The following is a 16,762-nucleotide window of genomic DNA, read 5'->3' as shown; positions in this document are numbered from 1 at the left end:
TTTCTTTGTTGAAACTGAATTTTTGTGTTCAGACAAATTTACCTACATTTTGGAGTCCTTCAAACTGACAAGATCAGGTTGGGAGGAGCCAATGGATCTATTCCATATTACATATGAGGAAGAGGAAAATGAAGATGCGGAACTCAGTGCCAGAGCAGCCACGCACATTGCTGCCCGTGATGCTAGGGATGCCCTCATCTCGAACAGGTGCTCATAATGAGATGTGCAAATTGAACACTTTGAAATACTCAGGCCGCCTGGAACACCAACACCCCCCACCTCCCACCTCCCTTTGCACAAAAGAGTCCTTCAACCTTGCATACACCTACTGTACACACGCCCAATGGGTGGCATTATGTCTTGGCATTCATAACGAAGCACATGAAAGGGCAAATTCACAAAAGGGATTCAATAATGGCCAAGACGGCAGTGGTGGTGATAATGATTAAATTTAATGCGCCATAATAAAACAAATATATAAATTAACAACACGACAGCTCGTCAAACACCCTTGTGCATACCCTTGGTGAATTACAATTGCTTAGTCTTACTCCTTCTACCGCTTCTACATGGTGCATGTGGTGGGTGAATAAATGGGCAAGTGAGCAAGTGCGTAGAAAGGGAACGGTGGTTGCTGCTGCTGACATGCCGACACTTAAGTGGGTGCGAGGAGGCAAAGACGATTGCCTGCAATCAAGTTAAGATTGCAGATTTAAACGCGCACACTTGACTTCCAGGTACCTCACGTGCAAATCTACCCACCCGCTGAGTTCCCGGCTCCAAGTTAAAATCATGCCCCAGGAATCCAAATATTCAAAAAAAGGAACTATAAGGCAAAGGCTGTGAAAGCAGGTTACACACGCAAGGGTGTAAAGCTTATCTGATAGTAACAATTCCACGTTTACTGAAACTTTGCCATCAGTAACATTTCACTGTATGCAGTTCAATTTCTGCTACAGTGCTTTGTGCTGCTATGTTACAAATAATGACAGTTGCCCCATGCCTGCTTCAAGACAGATACATAGGAATGCACAGGATGGGAAAATTTGGTTGGCCACAAAGTTCAAAAACAGAATATACAGTTCACTACCTATAATCCCTCAACTATCAATGAATCAATATTTGTACTCAATGTTGACATTCCATTTGCTTCAAGTGAAGAGAAAGGGTGGTTTAAACTTGTGGACAAGATGGGCAGTGCAACTAAAAGATGAGTTTTTCCTGATGTGCTATATAACAGAATTACTGATGTGCAAAAAAAGAAATGAATACACTTTCAGTATGAAACCCATATTTACAGCAGGGGTGGAGAATACCACAAGACCCAGCTCCATTTTGGTTACAAATTCTTAAAAGAAACAACGCTCCCCCCAGTCTTTCTCCTAGCAGTGGTGCCGATCAGCAAATTGCTTCTTCCTGGATGGTGTTGAGTTTCTTGAGTACAGCTGCAGCTGCAGCCATCCAGGCAAGTGGTGAATATTCAATCACACTCCTGTGGGGGGGGGGGGGGGGGGGGGGGGTGGAGAGAAAGAGGAGAATAGGGGGTTGTGGTTGAGCTTTTTCCTCGTTCAACATGATCATTACTGGCATATATTATTCTACTGGGTCTATACTATAAGCTACCAAAGTGCGGTAGGAGATAAGAGGAGCAAATTTGCAGGTAAATTACAGAAAGATGCAAGAACTAGAGTAGTGATAATGGGGGACTTCAATTATCCCAGTATAGACTGGGATAGTAACAGTGCAAAGGGCAAAGAGGGGGAGAAATTCCTGAAATGTGTACAAGAGAACATTCTTGATCAGTGTGTTTCCAGCCCAATGAGAAAGGAAGCAGTGTTGGATCTAGATCTGGGCAAGTGGAGCATTTGGACATCAGCGATCATAATATCATCAGGTTTAGAATAGTTATGGAAAAGGACAAGGGACAATCAAGCGTAAAAATACTTAACTGGAGGAGGGCTAATGAGTTAAAAAAGGATCTTGCCCAGGTGGATTGGAATCAAAAATTGGAAGGCAAAATAGTAATTGAACAATGGGAGGCTTTCAAGGAGATGGTTCAGGTAGAGTAGACACATTCCCACGAGGGAGAAAGGAAGTACATCCAAAGCTAGAGCTCCCTGGATGATTAAAGATATAGAGATTAAAATGAAATAGAAAGAAAGAGGCTGATGACAAATGTACAGTTCATAATACAGTAGAGAATCAAGCCAAATATAGAAAGTACAGAGGAAATCTTAAAAAGAGAATCAGAGAGGCAGAGAGAGAGTATGAGAATAGATTAGCGGCTAACTTAAAAGGGAACCCAAATGTCTTTTATAAACATATAAATAGTAAAAGGGTAGTCAAAGGAAGGGTGGGGCCGATTAGGGGGAGGAAAAAAAAAGATCTTTTTGTGGAGGTAGAGGGCATGGCTGAGGTACTAAAATCAATACTTCACAATCGTCTTCACTAGAGAAGAGGATGCTGATATTGCAGCAGTAAAGAAGGAGGTAGTAGCGATATTGGATTGGATAAAAATAGATAAAGAGGATGTACTTAAAAGGTTGGCAGTACTCAAAAGTAGAAAAGTCACCCGGTCCAGATGGGATACATCCTAGGTTACTGAGGGAAGCAAGGGTAGAAATTGCAGAGGCTCTGGAGACGATCTTCCACTCTCCTTAGATATGGGAATGGTGCTGGAGGACTGGAGGATTGGAAATGTTACAAACCCGTTCAAAAAAAGGGAAGAGGGATAAACCCGGCAATTTCAGGCCAGTCAGCCTAATGTCGGTGGTGGGGAAACTTTCAGAGACAATAATCGGGGACAAAGTAAATTGACACTTGAAAAAGTATGGCCTAATAAATGAAAGTCAGCATGGATTTGTTAAAGGAAAATCGTGTTTGACTAACTAAATTGAGTTCTTCGATGAAGTAACGAAGAGGGTTGATGAGGGTAGTGCGGTTGAAGTTGTGTATATGGACTTTGAAAAGGCATTTGGTAAAGTACCACATAATAGACTTGTAAGCAAAATTAAAGCCCATGGGATTAAAGGGACAGTGGCAGCGTGGAGACAAAATTGGCTAAGGGACAGAAAGCAGGGAGTAATGGTGAATGGCTGTTTTTCAGTCTGGAGGGGAGTACATAGTGGTGTTCCCCAGGGGTCAGTAATAGGACCATTGCTCTTTTCGATATATATTAAGGACCTGGATTTGGGTATAGAGGGTATAATTTCAAAGTCTGCAGATGACACGAAACTTGGGAATAAAGTAAATAATGTGGAGGATAGTAACAAACCTCAGGAGGACAGAGAGAGACTGGTGAAATGGGCAGACACATGGCAGATGAAATTTAATGCAGAGAAGTGTGAAGTGATACATTTTGGTAGGAAGAATGAGGAAAGGCGATATAAACTAAATGGTACAATTTTAAAGGGAGTGCAGGAACAGAGAGACCTGGGGGTGTATGTACACAAATCTTTGAAGATGGCAGGACAAGTTGAGAAGGCTGATAAAAAACATGCGGCATCCTGGGCTTTGTTAATAGAGGCATAGAGTACAAAAGTTATGCTAAATCTTTATAAAACACTGGTTAGGTCTCAGCTGGAGTATTGTGTTCAATTCTGGGCACTACACTTTAGGAAGGATGTTAAGGCCTTAGAGACGGTGCAGAAAAGATTTACTAGAATGGTGCCAGGGATGAGATATGTAAGACTGATAAGTGGCAAGATATGGAGACTGGAGAAGCTGGGGTTGTTCTCCTTAGAACAGAGAAGGTAAGAGGAGAGTTGATAGAGGCGCTCAAAATCATGAACAGTTTTGGTAAGAGTATATTAGGAGAAACTGTTTTCAGTGACAGGAGGGTCGATAACCAGAGGACACAGATTTTCAGTGATTGACAAAAGAGCCAAAGGCAACATGACAAAACTTTTCTTTAAAACACCGTTATGATCTGGAATGCACTGCCTGAAAGGATTATTTTTTATTATTCGTTCAAGGGATGTCGGCATCACTGGCAAGGCCAGCATTTAATTGCCCATCCCTAATTGCCCTTGAGAAGGTGGTGGTGAGCTGCGTTCTTAAACCGCTGCAGTCCGTGTGAAGGTTCTCCCATACTGCTGTTGGATAGGGAATTACAGGATTTTGACCCAGTGACAATGAAGGAACGGCGATATATTTCCAAGTCAGGATGGTGTGTGACTTGGAGGGGAACGTGCAGGTGGTGTTGTTCCCATGTGCCTGCTGCCCTTGTCTTTGTCCTTCTAGGTGGTAGAGGTTGTGGGTTTGGGAGGTGCTGTCAAAGAAGCCTTGGAGAGTTGCTGCAGTGCATCCTGTGGATGGTACACACTGCAGCCACTATGCACCGGTGGTGAAGGGAGTGAATGTCTAGGGTGGTGGATGGGGTGCCAATCAAGTGGGCTGCTTTGCCCTGGATGGTGTCGAGCTTCTTGAGTGTTGTTGGAGCTGCACTCATCCAGGCAAGTGGAGAGTATTCCATCACACTCCTGATTTGTGCCTTGTAGATGGTGGAAAGGCTTTGGGGAGTCAGGAGGTGAGTCACTCGCCGCAGAATATCCAGCCTCTGACCTGCTCTTGTAGCCACACTATTTATATGGCTGGTCCAGTTAAGTTTCTGGTCAATGGTGACCCCTAGGATGTTAATGGTGGGGGATTCGGCGATGGTAATGCCGTTGAATGTCAAGGGGAAGTGGTTACACTCTGTCTTGTTGGAGATGGTCATTGCCTGGCACTTGTCTGGCACGAATGTTACTTGCCACTTATCAGCCCAAGCCTGGACGTTGTCCAGGTCTTACCACATGCGGGCATGGACTGCTTCATTATCTGAGGGGTTGCGCATGGAACTGAACACTGTGCAATCATCAGCGAACATCCCCAATTCTGACCTTATGATGGAGGGAAGGTCATTGATGAAGCAGCTGAAGATGGTTGGGCCTAAGACACTGCCCTGAGGAACTCCTGCAGCAATGTCCTGGGCTGAGATGATTGGCCTTTAACAACCACTACCATCTTCCTTGGTGCTAGGTATGACTTCAGCCACTAGAGAGTTTTTCCCCCCGATTCCCATTGACTTCAATTTTACTAGGGCTCCTTGGTGCCACATTCGGTCAAATGCTGCCTCGATGTCAAGGGCAGTCACTCTCACCTCACCTCTCGAATTCGGCTCTTTTGTCCATGTTTGGACCAAGGCTGCAATGAGGTCTGGAGCAGAGTGGTCCTGGCCGAACCCAAACTGAGCATCGGTGAGCAGGTTATTGGTGAGTATGTGCTGCTTGATAGCACTATCGACGACACCTTCCATCACTTTGCTGATGTTTGAGAGTGGACTGATTGGGCAGTAATTGGCCAGGTTGGATTTGTCCTGCTTTTTGTGGACAGGACATACGTGGGCAATTTTCCATATTGTCGGGTAGCCAGTGTTGTAGCTGTACTGGAACAGCTTGGCTAGAGGCGCGGCTAGTTCTGGAGCACAAGTCTTCAGCACTACAGCCGGGATGTTGTCGGGGCCCATAGCCTTTGTTGTATCCAGTGCACTCAGTCGTTTCTTGATATCATGTGGAGTGAATCGAATTGGCTGAAGACTGGCTTCTGTGATGGTGGGGACATTGGGAGGAGGCCAAGATGGATCATCCACTTGGCACTTCTGGCTGAAGATAGTTGCAAATGCTTCAGCCTTGTCTTTCGCACTCACGTGCTGGACCTTGCCATCATTGAGGATGGGGATGTTCATGGAGCCTCCTCCTCCCGTTAGTTGGTGGTGGAAGCAGATTCAATAATAAGTTTCAAAAGGGAAACGGATAAATACTTGAAGGAAAAAAATTTAGTGTTATGGGAAAGAGCGGGGCAGTGGGACTAATTTGATAGCTCTTTTAAAAGAGCCGCACAGGCACAATGGGCTGAATGGCCTCCTTCTGTGCTGTAACATACTATGATACTATGCGGTGTAAATGTTATTTGCCACTTGTCAGTTTGAGCCTGTACAAGTCCTGTTGTAGGCTGGTATAAGCTGCTTCATTATTGATGGAGTTGTGAATGGAGCTGAATCGTGGAATAATCAGTGAACAGGCCCACTTCTGACCTTCAGACAGAGGTGGTCATTGATGAAGCATCTGAAGATGGTTGGTCTGAGGACGCTGCTCTGAGAAACTCCTTCAACAATTTCCTGGGACTGCAATGATTGCCTTACAACAACCACAGCCATCTTTCTTTGTGTCAGGAATGACTAGCCACTGGAGAGTTTTACAATGACCCTCATTGACCTGAGATTTGTTAAGGCTTCCTGGTACCATACTTAGTCAAATGCTGCTTTGATGTCAGGTGCAGCTACTCTCACCTCTCCTCTGGCATTTAGCTGTCGTGTTGATATCTGGATCAAGGGTGTGATGAACTCTGGAGCTGAGTAGTTCTTGAAAACCCAGCTGCTGAGAGTTGGTGAACAGGGTATTGGTGAGTGAGTGCTGCTTGAAGGCACTATTGGTAACTCCTTCCATCACTTTGTTGATAATTGGGAGGAGACAGGTTAGGGCAATAATTGGCCAGGTTAGATTTATCCTGCTTTTAGTATATAGGACATACCTGGGCAACCTTCTACATAGTTAGGCAACTTTCATCTAATCAAACTGTTGATTCTACACTTCTGATTTCTAAACTGAGCAAAATTCAATTATAAAAACAGGTGTGTAACAGAAATCACAATTTTTTTTTATAAAGCGGTTCCACTATTTGATTTCAATGTCACAAGTTGCAGCATACAAAGCTGTTCCAGACCTGTGCCAATGATATGTTATAGCTAGTTTTGAATACCATCACAGAAACTGCAGTGACAGAACATCAAGATATTGCAACGTTAAGTAGAAAAGTCTTAGAAACAAATGCATGCAGTACACATTGCAGTGGTTCAAAAACCGCTTTCTTTCTGAGGGTACTTCAGCGGTTATTTCCCATAATATTTCTTTTAAAGAGCATGTAAATTTCTCATCACATCCCCACTCCTGACCTGCTCTAATTACTCACCTTCTTGTCCCGGCTACCAGTGACAAAGTATTTACTATTGAAAGTCCAGTCACATGACCAAATAATTCGGCTGTGCACAGATGTACTTTTATCAGTGTGTGCAAACAGGGAGAAAAAAGGATCTGAAACCAAAACACAAATATATTACATACAAGCAAAACAGTTTCAAAGTAATTAAGTCCATCCCGATAAAATCTATAGTTTATTTAATAAAAATTCATCATAGATATGCAAGCTAGTTTTTTCCCCCATCCATTTTTCTGCCCTATACTGCTGATGGTAGTGACTCCTTCCAGATGTATAATTCTATGGGTTCCAGTCACCTCGTCCCAAGTAGGCATTATTCATCCCTGGGCCTGGACTTGGAATTTTTGCAAGCTTTTCAACCACAAAAGGGAACCCTGATCCTGTCCTCACCCAATGTTCACGCACATCCAACAAGTGTGACTGGATAATCAGCAGGCGTGAGAATCCTGGCTAGTTTTCCCTTTCCTAGCCCAGAAATGCTGAGGCCAAATGCCTGCCTCCTACTGTTATCCCGAGATTAGCTAATTCAGCACGGGCCCGAGATCAAACCATCCCAGTTTGCACGGCTCAGCTATTTGCTAGATAAACTCCATGAGCTATTGGGGGAGCTCACAAGTCAACCTTAATTCCAATTTCTCTACATTGCTGACAGCGCAAGTAATAAAGACACATCCTTTGGTCAAACTGCATTAAAGCAATCATATTACTGCTTTAAATATAGAGTTGCAAAAATATTTCTTGAGAATTTCTCTATAATTTATTAAATTTAATGAGAAGTAAAATACCACAGAAACCATAATATAGTTATAGAGGAGAATAAATGTCCTGATATTCGTGAGTGATGATGACACTCACTGGGATTAGGCTGCTGTGTGCTTGTGATATTAACCAGTTACTCAGGTACCATTTTTCAATTTGCAAAGATTTTTCCCTCATTATTTTCATGCTGACTTTTTTCATATTGGCTCTTGTTCAGATTTGATTCCAGCAGGCTAGCACTTATACCTTGCTGTCCTCCTAAAATCTGTCCTAAAGATAACATAAGTATGAAAGCATCTTCAAAGTTTTAAAAGGGTGGTTGATTTCTTCATCAAGTGGCTGGACTTGAGATGATGGCCATGATTTTCTAGTACGGAGCATACAACGCTATTATTTAAATAGGAGATTTAACAATTATGTGTTGGTTTTGGAAACAATACTAATCAATTAACTGCATAAAATGCCAATAAACAGAATTTTACAAAGCATTTTTCTTAAGTAGCTATAAATAGTTTTGAAATGAAACTTTTTTTTTATTGACATAGCTCCTAAATGTTCATGGCCCACAACTTATAATGTCACAGCATGAGAATTCAACAAGATGTTGAGACTACCCAGCAATTTTAAAAACGCAAAATGGAAATAATGAACAACTGAGAAACATCAGTAAATGTAGAGATCTCTCTGTTGGCAATAACTAGAATTATGCAACAATTTAGCAGAATTCAGTAATCTTTTAAGCAGATTCACATCCTCAAACTATTTTTCTGCATGAACTTAAGCTTTCACATAGATTCCTGCTCATTCATGTACATAATCCATGTCAGTTCACTCTCCTAACCAAACACTAGTAAAAATCCTCAATGATCTGACATATTATAACAGAATGCCCTATTTTGCAAGTTAAAATGTCAAAATTGCTTTAAAATTGAGATCAACAGAAAATGCTGGAAATACTTAGCAAGTCAGGCAGCATCTGTGGAGAAAGAAACAGTTAAAGTTTCTTCAGTTGCTGCCTGACTTGCTGAGTGTTTCCAGCATTTTCTGCTTTTATGTCAGATTTTCAGCATCCACAGTATTTTGCTTTTAAAATTGAGATGTACAGTTCAATTATGTCATTTTTATATTTTCCCATTCATTTAAAAATATAACATATCTGTAATAGTCTGTTAGGGAGAATTATTCTTCTTTCATTTCAATGTGAGATACTGAATCGCATACAATGGAATTGGTTTCTCAAAATGATAAGAATTGGAATAATAGCATTCCATTCCAGGTGTGGTGATTCAAGTGCTTTGTGAGGCCTTCCAGAACAAGGCAACAGTTTGCCAGCAGATGCGATAAAACAGTGCTTTATTTCTCAGTAAAACTCTTCATCTTCACTGGCCCAGTGGTAACAATGATCCAGTATCAATGTAGTAAATTTCCTCCCTTCTTGCCCCATTGAGCAGACCTACAGGTTAACACTGAGCAGTAAGTGAAGATGTGAGTTTACACAGTAAACCTTAAAAGGGAAAGCACTGGACAGATACAAACTAAGGATCAGGAAACATAAACTCTAGTTGGAAATATGTTGAAGGCAGCAATGTTGTCACAGTTAAGGTAACTATGTAAAAAGTTCAAATTTTGGATTTGGTAATTAGAATGCAATCCGACTCCCTAAAGTATGTAACCTCCTTATAACAAACAGTAATATTTATCCTCTAAAAATACTGTATTTTTGAAACTGATGTAAAATCCAACAATTTCTCTATAGAAATAACTACGAACAAACCACATAATCAATCATTTTATTTCTTCTAAAAACTTCTAGTTTGAGGTTGCCCATGTGAGTGTGATCCGAATTTTGACCACTGTTTTTGAGACCACTTCGAAGAAGCAACATCACACCACTTGAGGTATTACTAACTGACATAAAGCCAACTTTCTAAATTTTGAAGTCAAAGTTGATTATGCTCCCAGACGGGCCCTGTAACCCCTTTACATGTATATTAGCGTTAACAATTTCAAAGGCTTTCTAACATTGCGAAGCAAAGATCTGTGCATGTATTTCAGCACACACATGCAGAACTCCAATATGCCCAAGTACAAGGTAATGTGCTGCTGGCAGTATAACATGGTGCTCCTGGCTCCACACCACTCTGCTACATATAAGAGTATCAAACTAGAGGTTGTTGTCAGTCTCTCCCTTTTACTTTTCGTTGGTCTTGTTGGGCTCTGCTGTGCAATGCAATGATCAAATTGCTTCGAGTGTAAATGCAGAGACAAGCTCTCTGTACAAGCTTTACTGAAACTGACTCATGGACCTGCAGTGCTGTCAATCCACCAAGTAGCGGGCACGTGTATGATTGAGTACAACTTTACTATGGAATACAGCTAATGGAGGAAGATCTGCGCACCTCGCATCACCTGCACTGCTGTAATATAAAAGTACCTGAGCACCTACAGGTTAACAACAGCAAAAGCCAAGATGCAAACAAGTGAAACCAAGGACACATAATACAAAAGACCCAATCAACTTATCCAATGATGGCAAAGGCAATAGACGGTAAGCAACGCATACAAGTCATCATTCTATTCAACAACAGCAAAACTATTAAAACCGACTGCAAGGCAAGACAGCCCACGGGAATAAAATAGATAGCATCACTGCTAAAGGACATGACAAACAATGCTAAAATCGGACAATACTGACAAACCATTCAGCAAGAAACTGTCTGATAGTCAGTGACATTGCTCCTCTACAAATAATAGATAGCATCAAGAGCCAAACAGCTACAGTAGACTCATCAACAAACATAACAAGCACACCTGATATCTTTAAAGTGAATCAGCCTGTGCAGAAGATATAATGCACCAAAATAGCAGAAGAAAAATCAATTCTAAAGCTAACTACATTGCATTTTTCACAAACTTTTACAATCGGTGGATCAATTAGTATATATTAATCTGGATCAATGTGACTTTACCAACTCTAAAGTCTCGCTTCCGAGCTCCACATTCCAGTGAAGGGAAAGATTTTGTGCAGAGGAAATCACATCAATCCCTTTTTTCCATTTGTAAACAAATTCTCAACCACAGGTTGTTTGATGTTTGGGTAGTTGGTGGGGGCACAGAATGACTTGGAGACTTTGGACTAAGGTACCAATGGAAAGCCACTTTTCTATAACCAAGTGCATATTCCAACAATTCTGGTACAGCAAGTAATGTAGAAAATGGAGAGAGGAACTCCCCTCAATGGCTTAGGTGGTTAAAGTAGCAAATAGCTGAGACACAGATAAAAATGGTCCAAGAGATTCGATCCTCTGGTCTGTGTTGAATAAACTAATCTTAGTTAGGATGGTGGTAGGGGTGTACAACTCACCTCAGGGGGACGGGGGTGGGAGGGATTTGCCAGAGCTCCCACTCCCGATCAGTATCCAACAACTCCTGGATGTCAGTGTGTGTGCCAGCATTGGGGTTGGACTGTATCTAGAGCAATTTCATTTTTACCAAAGGCTATAGAACATAAGAAGTAGGGGCAGGAGTAGGCCACATGGCCCCTCGAGCCTGTTCTGCCATCCAATCAGATCATGGCTGATTTTCGACCTCAACTCCACTTTCCTGCCCGATCCCCATATCCCTTGATTCCCCTAGAGTCCAAAAATCTATTCTCAGCCTTGAATACATTCAATAACTCAGCCTTGAATACATTCAATAACTCAGCATCTACAGCTCTCGGAGGTAGAGAATTCCAAAGATTCACAACCCTCAGTGAAGAAATTCCTCCTAATCTCAGTCTTAAATGGCCGACCCCATATCCTGCGACTATGCCCCCTAGTTTACAGTCCTCACAGAGGTGAAAAAAAAATTTCCTTGAAGAAAATTCAGGTTTTATGTTTAAGAACTGGTATTGATCGAAACCACTGAATATTGCAAATGGATTTTGAGCCTCTATTATTGAACATGGAGGTTTTCCCCCCTATACGTCACAAAGGGACATTCATATAAAAATATGTTGTACCAGTTCTGTACATAGTAGTTCACAGCATGGGTGCTACTATGCATGGCCAACTTACTGAATAATAAATTGAAGCAGGGAACCATTACCAATTTGGCTGCTGGAGAAGTCTGGCAACAACTAATTTTGAATTGCCAAAAATATCAAAACTAAAAGTACACTAAAATATTAACATACTAACATTTCATGCAAACATTTCTCTAATCCAATACTAGTTTCCCTTAATTTTAGACAGCTTATGTGCATAGTCTAATGATCCTTCATAAAGCAATGACAGAAATGAAAGTTTAAATATACAGAAAAAAAAGTCAATTCTAAATTCATTTTGTGAACTTCCCACAGAACAAAATTAAAAGGATGTTTTAATTTTCACTCAAGGTTTTTTTTTTTAAGAAGACCATTGGACTGTTTACCCTTAACATATCAGCAACTTTATAAATCATATACTAAAAAAGTGAATCACTATGGAAAAAATTCTGCAATGTTCCAATCAGTGAATTACGTAACAGCAGAACTGTGTGGAATCTTTTATTCCAAAATGATGTTTCTTGGAACATTAGGGATGTCAGGCTAATTTAATGCAGCAAATTACTGAAAGTAAAATAACTTATTTTAAAACTATTCAGATGGGATTTGTACATCAAATTACTAAAAATTTAGTGACTTTAAGTGCAGCATACAATCCTCTAAATAAGCGTTGCTTATTAATAAATTACCTGAATCAGATTCAGCCATTTCACGTTGTTTCCAGAGAGACCAGGTTCGGTCTCGTGAAACTGCCAACAAGAATCGGTCATCCGGTGAAAATGCCAACTGAGTGACGGTCAGGCTGTGCAAGGGCAAGCTGAGCATCTGCTTCCATTTGGAGGTACTCCACAAAATAATTGCTGCATGCTCCACTTTAGAGGCCTATATAAAAAAAAAAATCACAGAAAAATTATGGAAGACAGTAGAATCTGTCCTATGGTTTCAGCTCTACTCCATTTGGAGTACATGGAGATGGCATCTGAATAAAGAGCGATCTTTTCTGAAGTGAATGGAGATAGCAGCAGAATGTGCAAAAACTATTACTTAATAGAATAGCTTATTGAACCACAGTACTACCATTTTAGACAGAAAAATATTAAAACTAGTTGCAATACAATTTCCCCTTTAATCATATTTGATTTTTCATCCCAAAAGAACATGGGTCCTGTGATGTTCCTGTTGTGTTTTAGGATTTTTGATCTTTCTTTTTCTTCATGGAAATGATTTTGGGATTGAGTTACATTTAAATGTTCTGCTTTAAAACAAAGTGAATTTGCACATGTTTTTAAAAAGTCACAGTCTGCAGGCATTGGCAAATATGTATTAAAGCTGGACAGGCCAGTTTATGGAATGTCACACCAGTGAGGAACGTCACAGACTTGAGGACCCAATCCAAGCTGGCACTTCAGTGCAGTACTGTTGGAGGTGCCACCTTTCGGATGAGACCCTGAACCGAGGCCCCATCTACTCTCTTAGATGGACATAAAAGATCCCTTGACACTATTGGAAGATGAGCAGTGGCGTTCCCACGGTGTCCTAGCCAATATTTATCCCTCAACCAACATGACTAAAACAGATTATTTGGTCATTTATCTCATTAGTCTTCAAGTCTCTGGAGTGAGGCTTGAACCCACAACCTTCTGACTAAGAGCTGAGAATGCTACCACTGAGTCTCTTCACTTCTTCTCCCCCAAAACTTACAAGTAACGTATGAAAATATTTCTTTACTGTCCTTTCTAGTCTGTACAAGCCTGGTCAAGGTCAATTTTAAGCACAATTTACTGTGAAACAAAATTAAAAACATCAAACAAAAGCTTTAGCAGCTTATTAAACTATTGTGTTTTCCCTGGTTGTAATAGAAAGACTTGCATTTATATAGCGGCTTTGACATCCTCAGGACGTTCCAAAGCACTTCACAGCCAATGAAGTACTTTTGAAGTGTAGTCACTGTTATAATGTAGGAAACACGGCAGCCAATGTGCACACAGCAAGGTCCCACAATCAGCAACGTGATAACGACCAGATAATCTGTTTTCAGGCGTCATTTGAAGGGATAAATATTGGCCAGGACACTAGGGAGAACTCCCCTGCTCGTCTTTGAAATGGTGCCATGGGATCTTTTACGTCCACCTGAAAGGGCAGACAGGGCCTCGGTTTAACGTCTTATTTGAAAGACAGCACCTCCGACAGTGTAGCACTCCCTCAGTACTGCACTGAAGTGTCAGTCTAGATTTTGTGCTCAAGTTCCTGGTGCGACGAGAATGCTACCAACTGAGCTGACACTGCATTGCACAAACAGAAGTGGGCTTCGGGAATCAAATTGTGCTGACAAACAAATAGATTTTGAAACTTTGGACATAAGTTCAAATGTAAAAATGCTAGAAAAGATTTTTCATGGCTATAAAAAAGCAAAAGCTAAAATAATAAAACAAGAGAGATGGATTTAAAAAAAAAGTAATACTTGCACTTATACAGCATCTTATATCAATCAGAAACCTTTCAAAGTTTTTTCCATGCAATGAATTTGTTACGTAGGCAAGCTTAGATGAATTTGCAAAGGAGAAACATGACAAAGGGCAAAAACAGAAGTATTAAAACTTTGTATTGAAATGTTTGTAGTTTATGATTCATACACTTGTGTAGTTTTACCACTGTCAATGTTTGTTTCAGTGTCCAAGTGCACGTGATTTAGGTGCATTTATACTATAACTTTTGTGCCGATGCAGTGGTTTTGGATGCAAAATAGGCAGCATAGCTTTGGAGACTGTGGAATGCACTAAAGCCCTGAGATGTGAGTCAACGCTCCAGGATTATGACCCAGCAATGATGAAGGAATAGTGATATATGTCCAAGTCGGGATGGTGCGTTACTTAGAGGGCAATTCGGAGGTGATGGTGTTCCTATGCACCCGCTGCCCTTGTCCTTCTAGGTGGTGGAGGTCGCGGATTTTGGAGGTGCTGTCGAAGAAGCCTGGTGAGTTGCTACAGTACAACATGTAGATAGTGCATAATGTAGCCAAGGTGCACCGGTGCTGGAGGGAGAGGATGTTTAAAGATGGTGGATGGGCTGTCGATGAAATAGATTACTTTGTCCTGGATGGTGTTGAGCTTCTTGCATGTTGTTGCATTTGTACCCAGGCATGTGGTGAGTAGTCCATCACATTCCTAGCTTGTGTCTTGAGTAGAGGCTTTGAGGATTCAGGAGGTGAGCCACTCACTCGCCGCAGAATTCCTACCCTCTGAACTGCTCCAGTAGCCACAGCATTTATGTGACTGGTCGAACTGAGTATCTAGTCAATGGCGACCCCAGTGATGGTGGAGGATTCGGCCATGGTAATGCCATTGAATGTCATGGGGAGGTGGTTACACTCTCTCGTTGGAAATGATCACTACCTGGCACTTGTGTGGCGTGGAAATTACTTGTCACTTATCAGCCCAAGCCTGGATGTTGCTCAGGTTTTGTTGCATGTGGGCACAAATTGCTTCATTATCTGATTAATTGCAAATGGAGTTGAACACTGTGCAAACATCAACGAACAGTTCCACTTCTGACCTTATGATAGAGGGAAGATCATTGATGAAGTAGCTTAAGTCAGATGGGCCTCAGATGGTGCTATGAGGAACTCCTATAGCAATGTCCTGGGACTGAGATGATTGTCTTCCAACAAACATGACCATCTTCCTTTGAGCTAGGTACAACTTCAGCCACGAGAGTTTTTCCTCTTATCCCCATTGATATCGCTTTTACTGGGGCTCCTTGGTGCCACACTCGTTCGAATACTGCCTTGATGTCAAGAGCAGTTACACTCACCTCACCTCTGGAATTCAGCTCTTTTATCCATGTTTGGACCAAGGTTGTAAAGAGGTCTGGAGCCGGGTGGTCCCGGGTTGCACTTGTCCTGCTTTATGAGCAATTTTCCACATTGTCCGGTAGATGCCAGTGTTGCAGCTTGACTAGAGGCGCAGCAAGTTGTGGAGCACAGGTCTTCAGCACTACAGCCAGGGTATTGTCGATACCTGTAGCCCTTGCTGTGTCCAGAGCACTCGCCCATTTTTTGATATCACATGAGTGAATTGAATTGGCTGAAGAGTGGCATCTGTGATGGTAGGAACATTAGAAAGAAGCTAGGAAGGATCATCCAATCGGCACTTCTGAAGATGGTTGGGAACACTTCAGCCGTGTCTTTTGCACTCACGTGCTGGGCTCCACAATCATTGAGAATGGGGATGTTCATGGAGCCCCCTGCTCCCGTTAGTTGCTTAATTGTCCACCACTATTCGTGACGAGATGTGGCAGGACTGCAGAGCTTTGATCTGTTCCGTTGGTTGTGGAATCGTTTAGCTCTATCTTTGGCATGATGCTTCTTCGGTTTAGCATGCATGTAAGTCCTACGTTGTAGCTTCACCAGGCACCTCATTTTCAGGTATGCCTGCTGCTGCTCCAGCCTGTTCTTCTACCCACCTCATTGAACCAGGTTTGGTCATCCAGCCTGATAGTGATGGAGGAGTGAGGGATATGCCAGGCCACGAGGATACACATTGTGGTGGAATACAATTCTACACCAGTTGATGACCCGTAGCACCTCATGGATGCCCAGTTTTGAGCTCCTCGATCCCTTTCATGACCTCAGTACGTCCCAAAATGCTGCACAGCCAAATAAAGCTAAGTGTAGTCACTGTTATAATGTAGGCAAATGTGGCAGCCAATTTGCAAACCACAAGGTCCCACAAACAGCAACAAGATAATCTTAACACGATAACCAGATAATCTCTTTTTTTTTAAAGTGACGTTGGTTGAGGGATAAATGGAGGTCAGGACACCAGGAGAACTCCCCTGCTGTTCTCCCAATAATGCCATGGGATCTTTTACGTCCACCTGAGGGGACAGACGGTGCCACGGTTTAACGTCTCATCCGAAGGACGGCACCTCCAACAGTATAGC

The 16,762-nt window shown here is 41.9% G+C and overlaps 1 protein-coding gene across 1 annotated transcript in view; it reads right to left on the bottom strand.

The window, feature by feature from the left end:
• The window catches only part of elp2 (elongator acetyltransferase complex subunit 2), a 139,790-nt gene that overhangs the window by 21,324 nt on the left and 101,704 nt on the right, over nucleotides 1-16,762 (bottom strand). The window contains exons 18-19 of the mRNA XM_068004524.1: nucleotides 12,511-12,703; nucleotides 7,009-7,130 (exon numbers count right to left, since the gene is read on the bottom strand). Coding sequence (XP_067860625.1) covers nucleotides 7,009-7,130; nucleotides 12,511-12,703 — 315 coding nt within the window. The remainder of the gene's footprint in view (nucleotides 1-7,008; nucleotides 7,131-12,510; nucleotides 12,704-16,762) is intronic.

This window comes from Heptranchias perlo, chromosome 2, assembly GCF_035084215.1.
Source record: "Heptranchias perlo isolate sHepPer1 chromosome 2, sHepPer1.hap1, whole genome shotgun sequence".
Lineage (NCBI taxonomy): Eukaryota > Metazoa > Chordata > Chondrichthyes > Hexanchiformes > Hexanchidae > Heptranchias > Heptranchias perlo.
The sequence above is the reverse complement of the archived record's forward strand: the minus strand, read 5'-3'. Positions and strand labels throughout refer to the sequence as shown.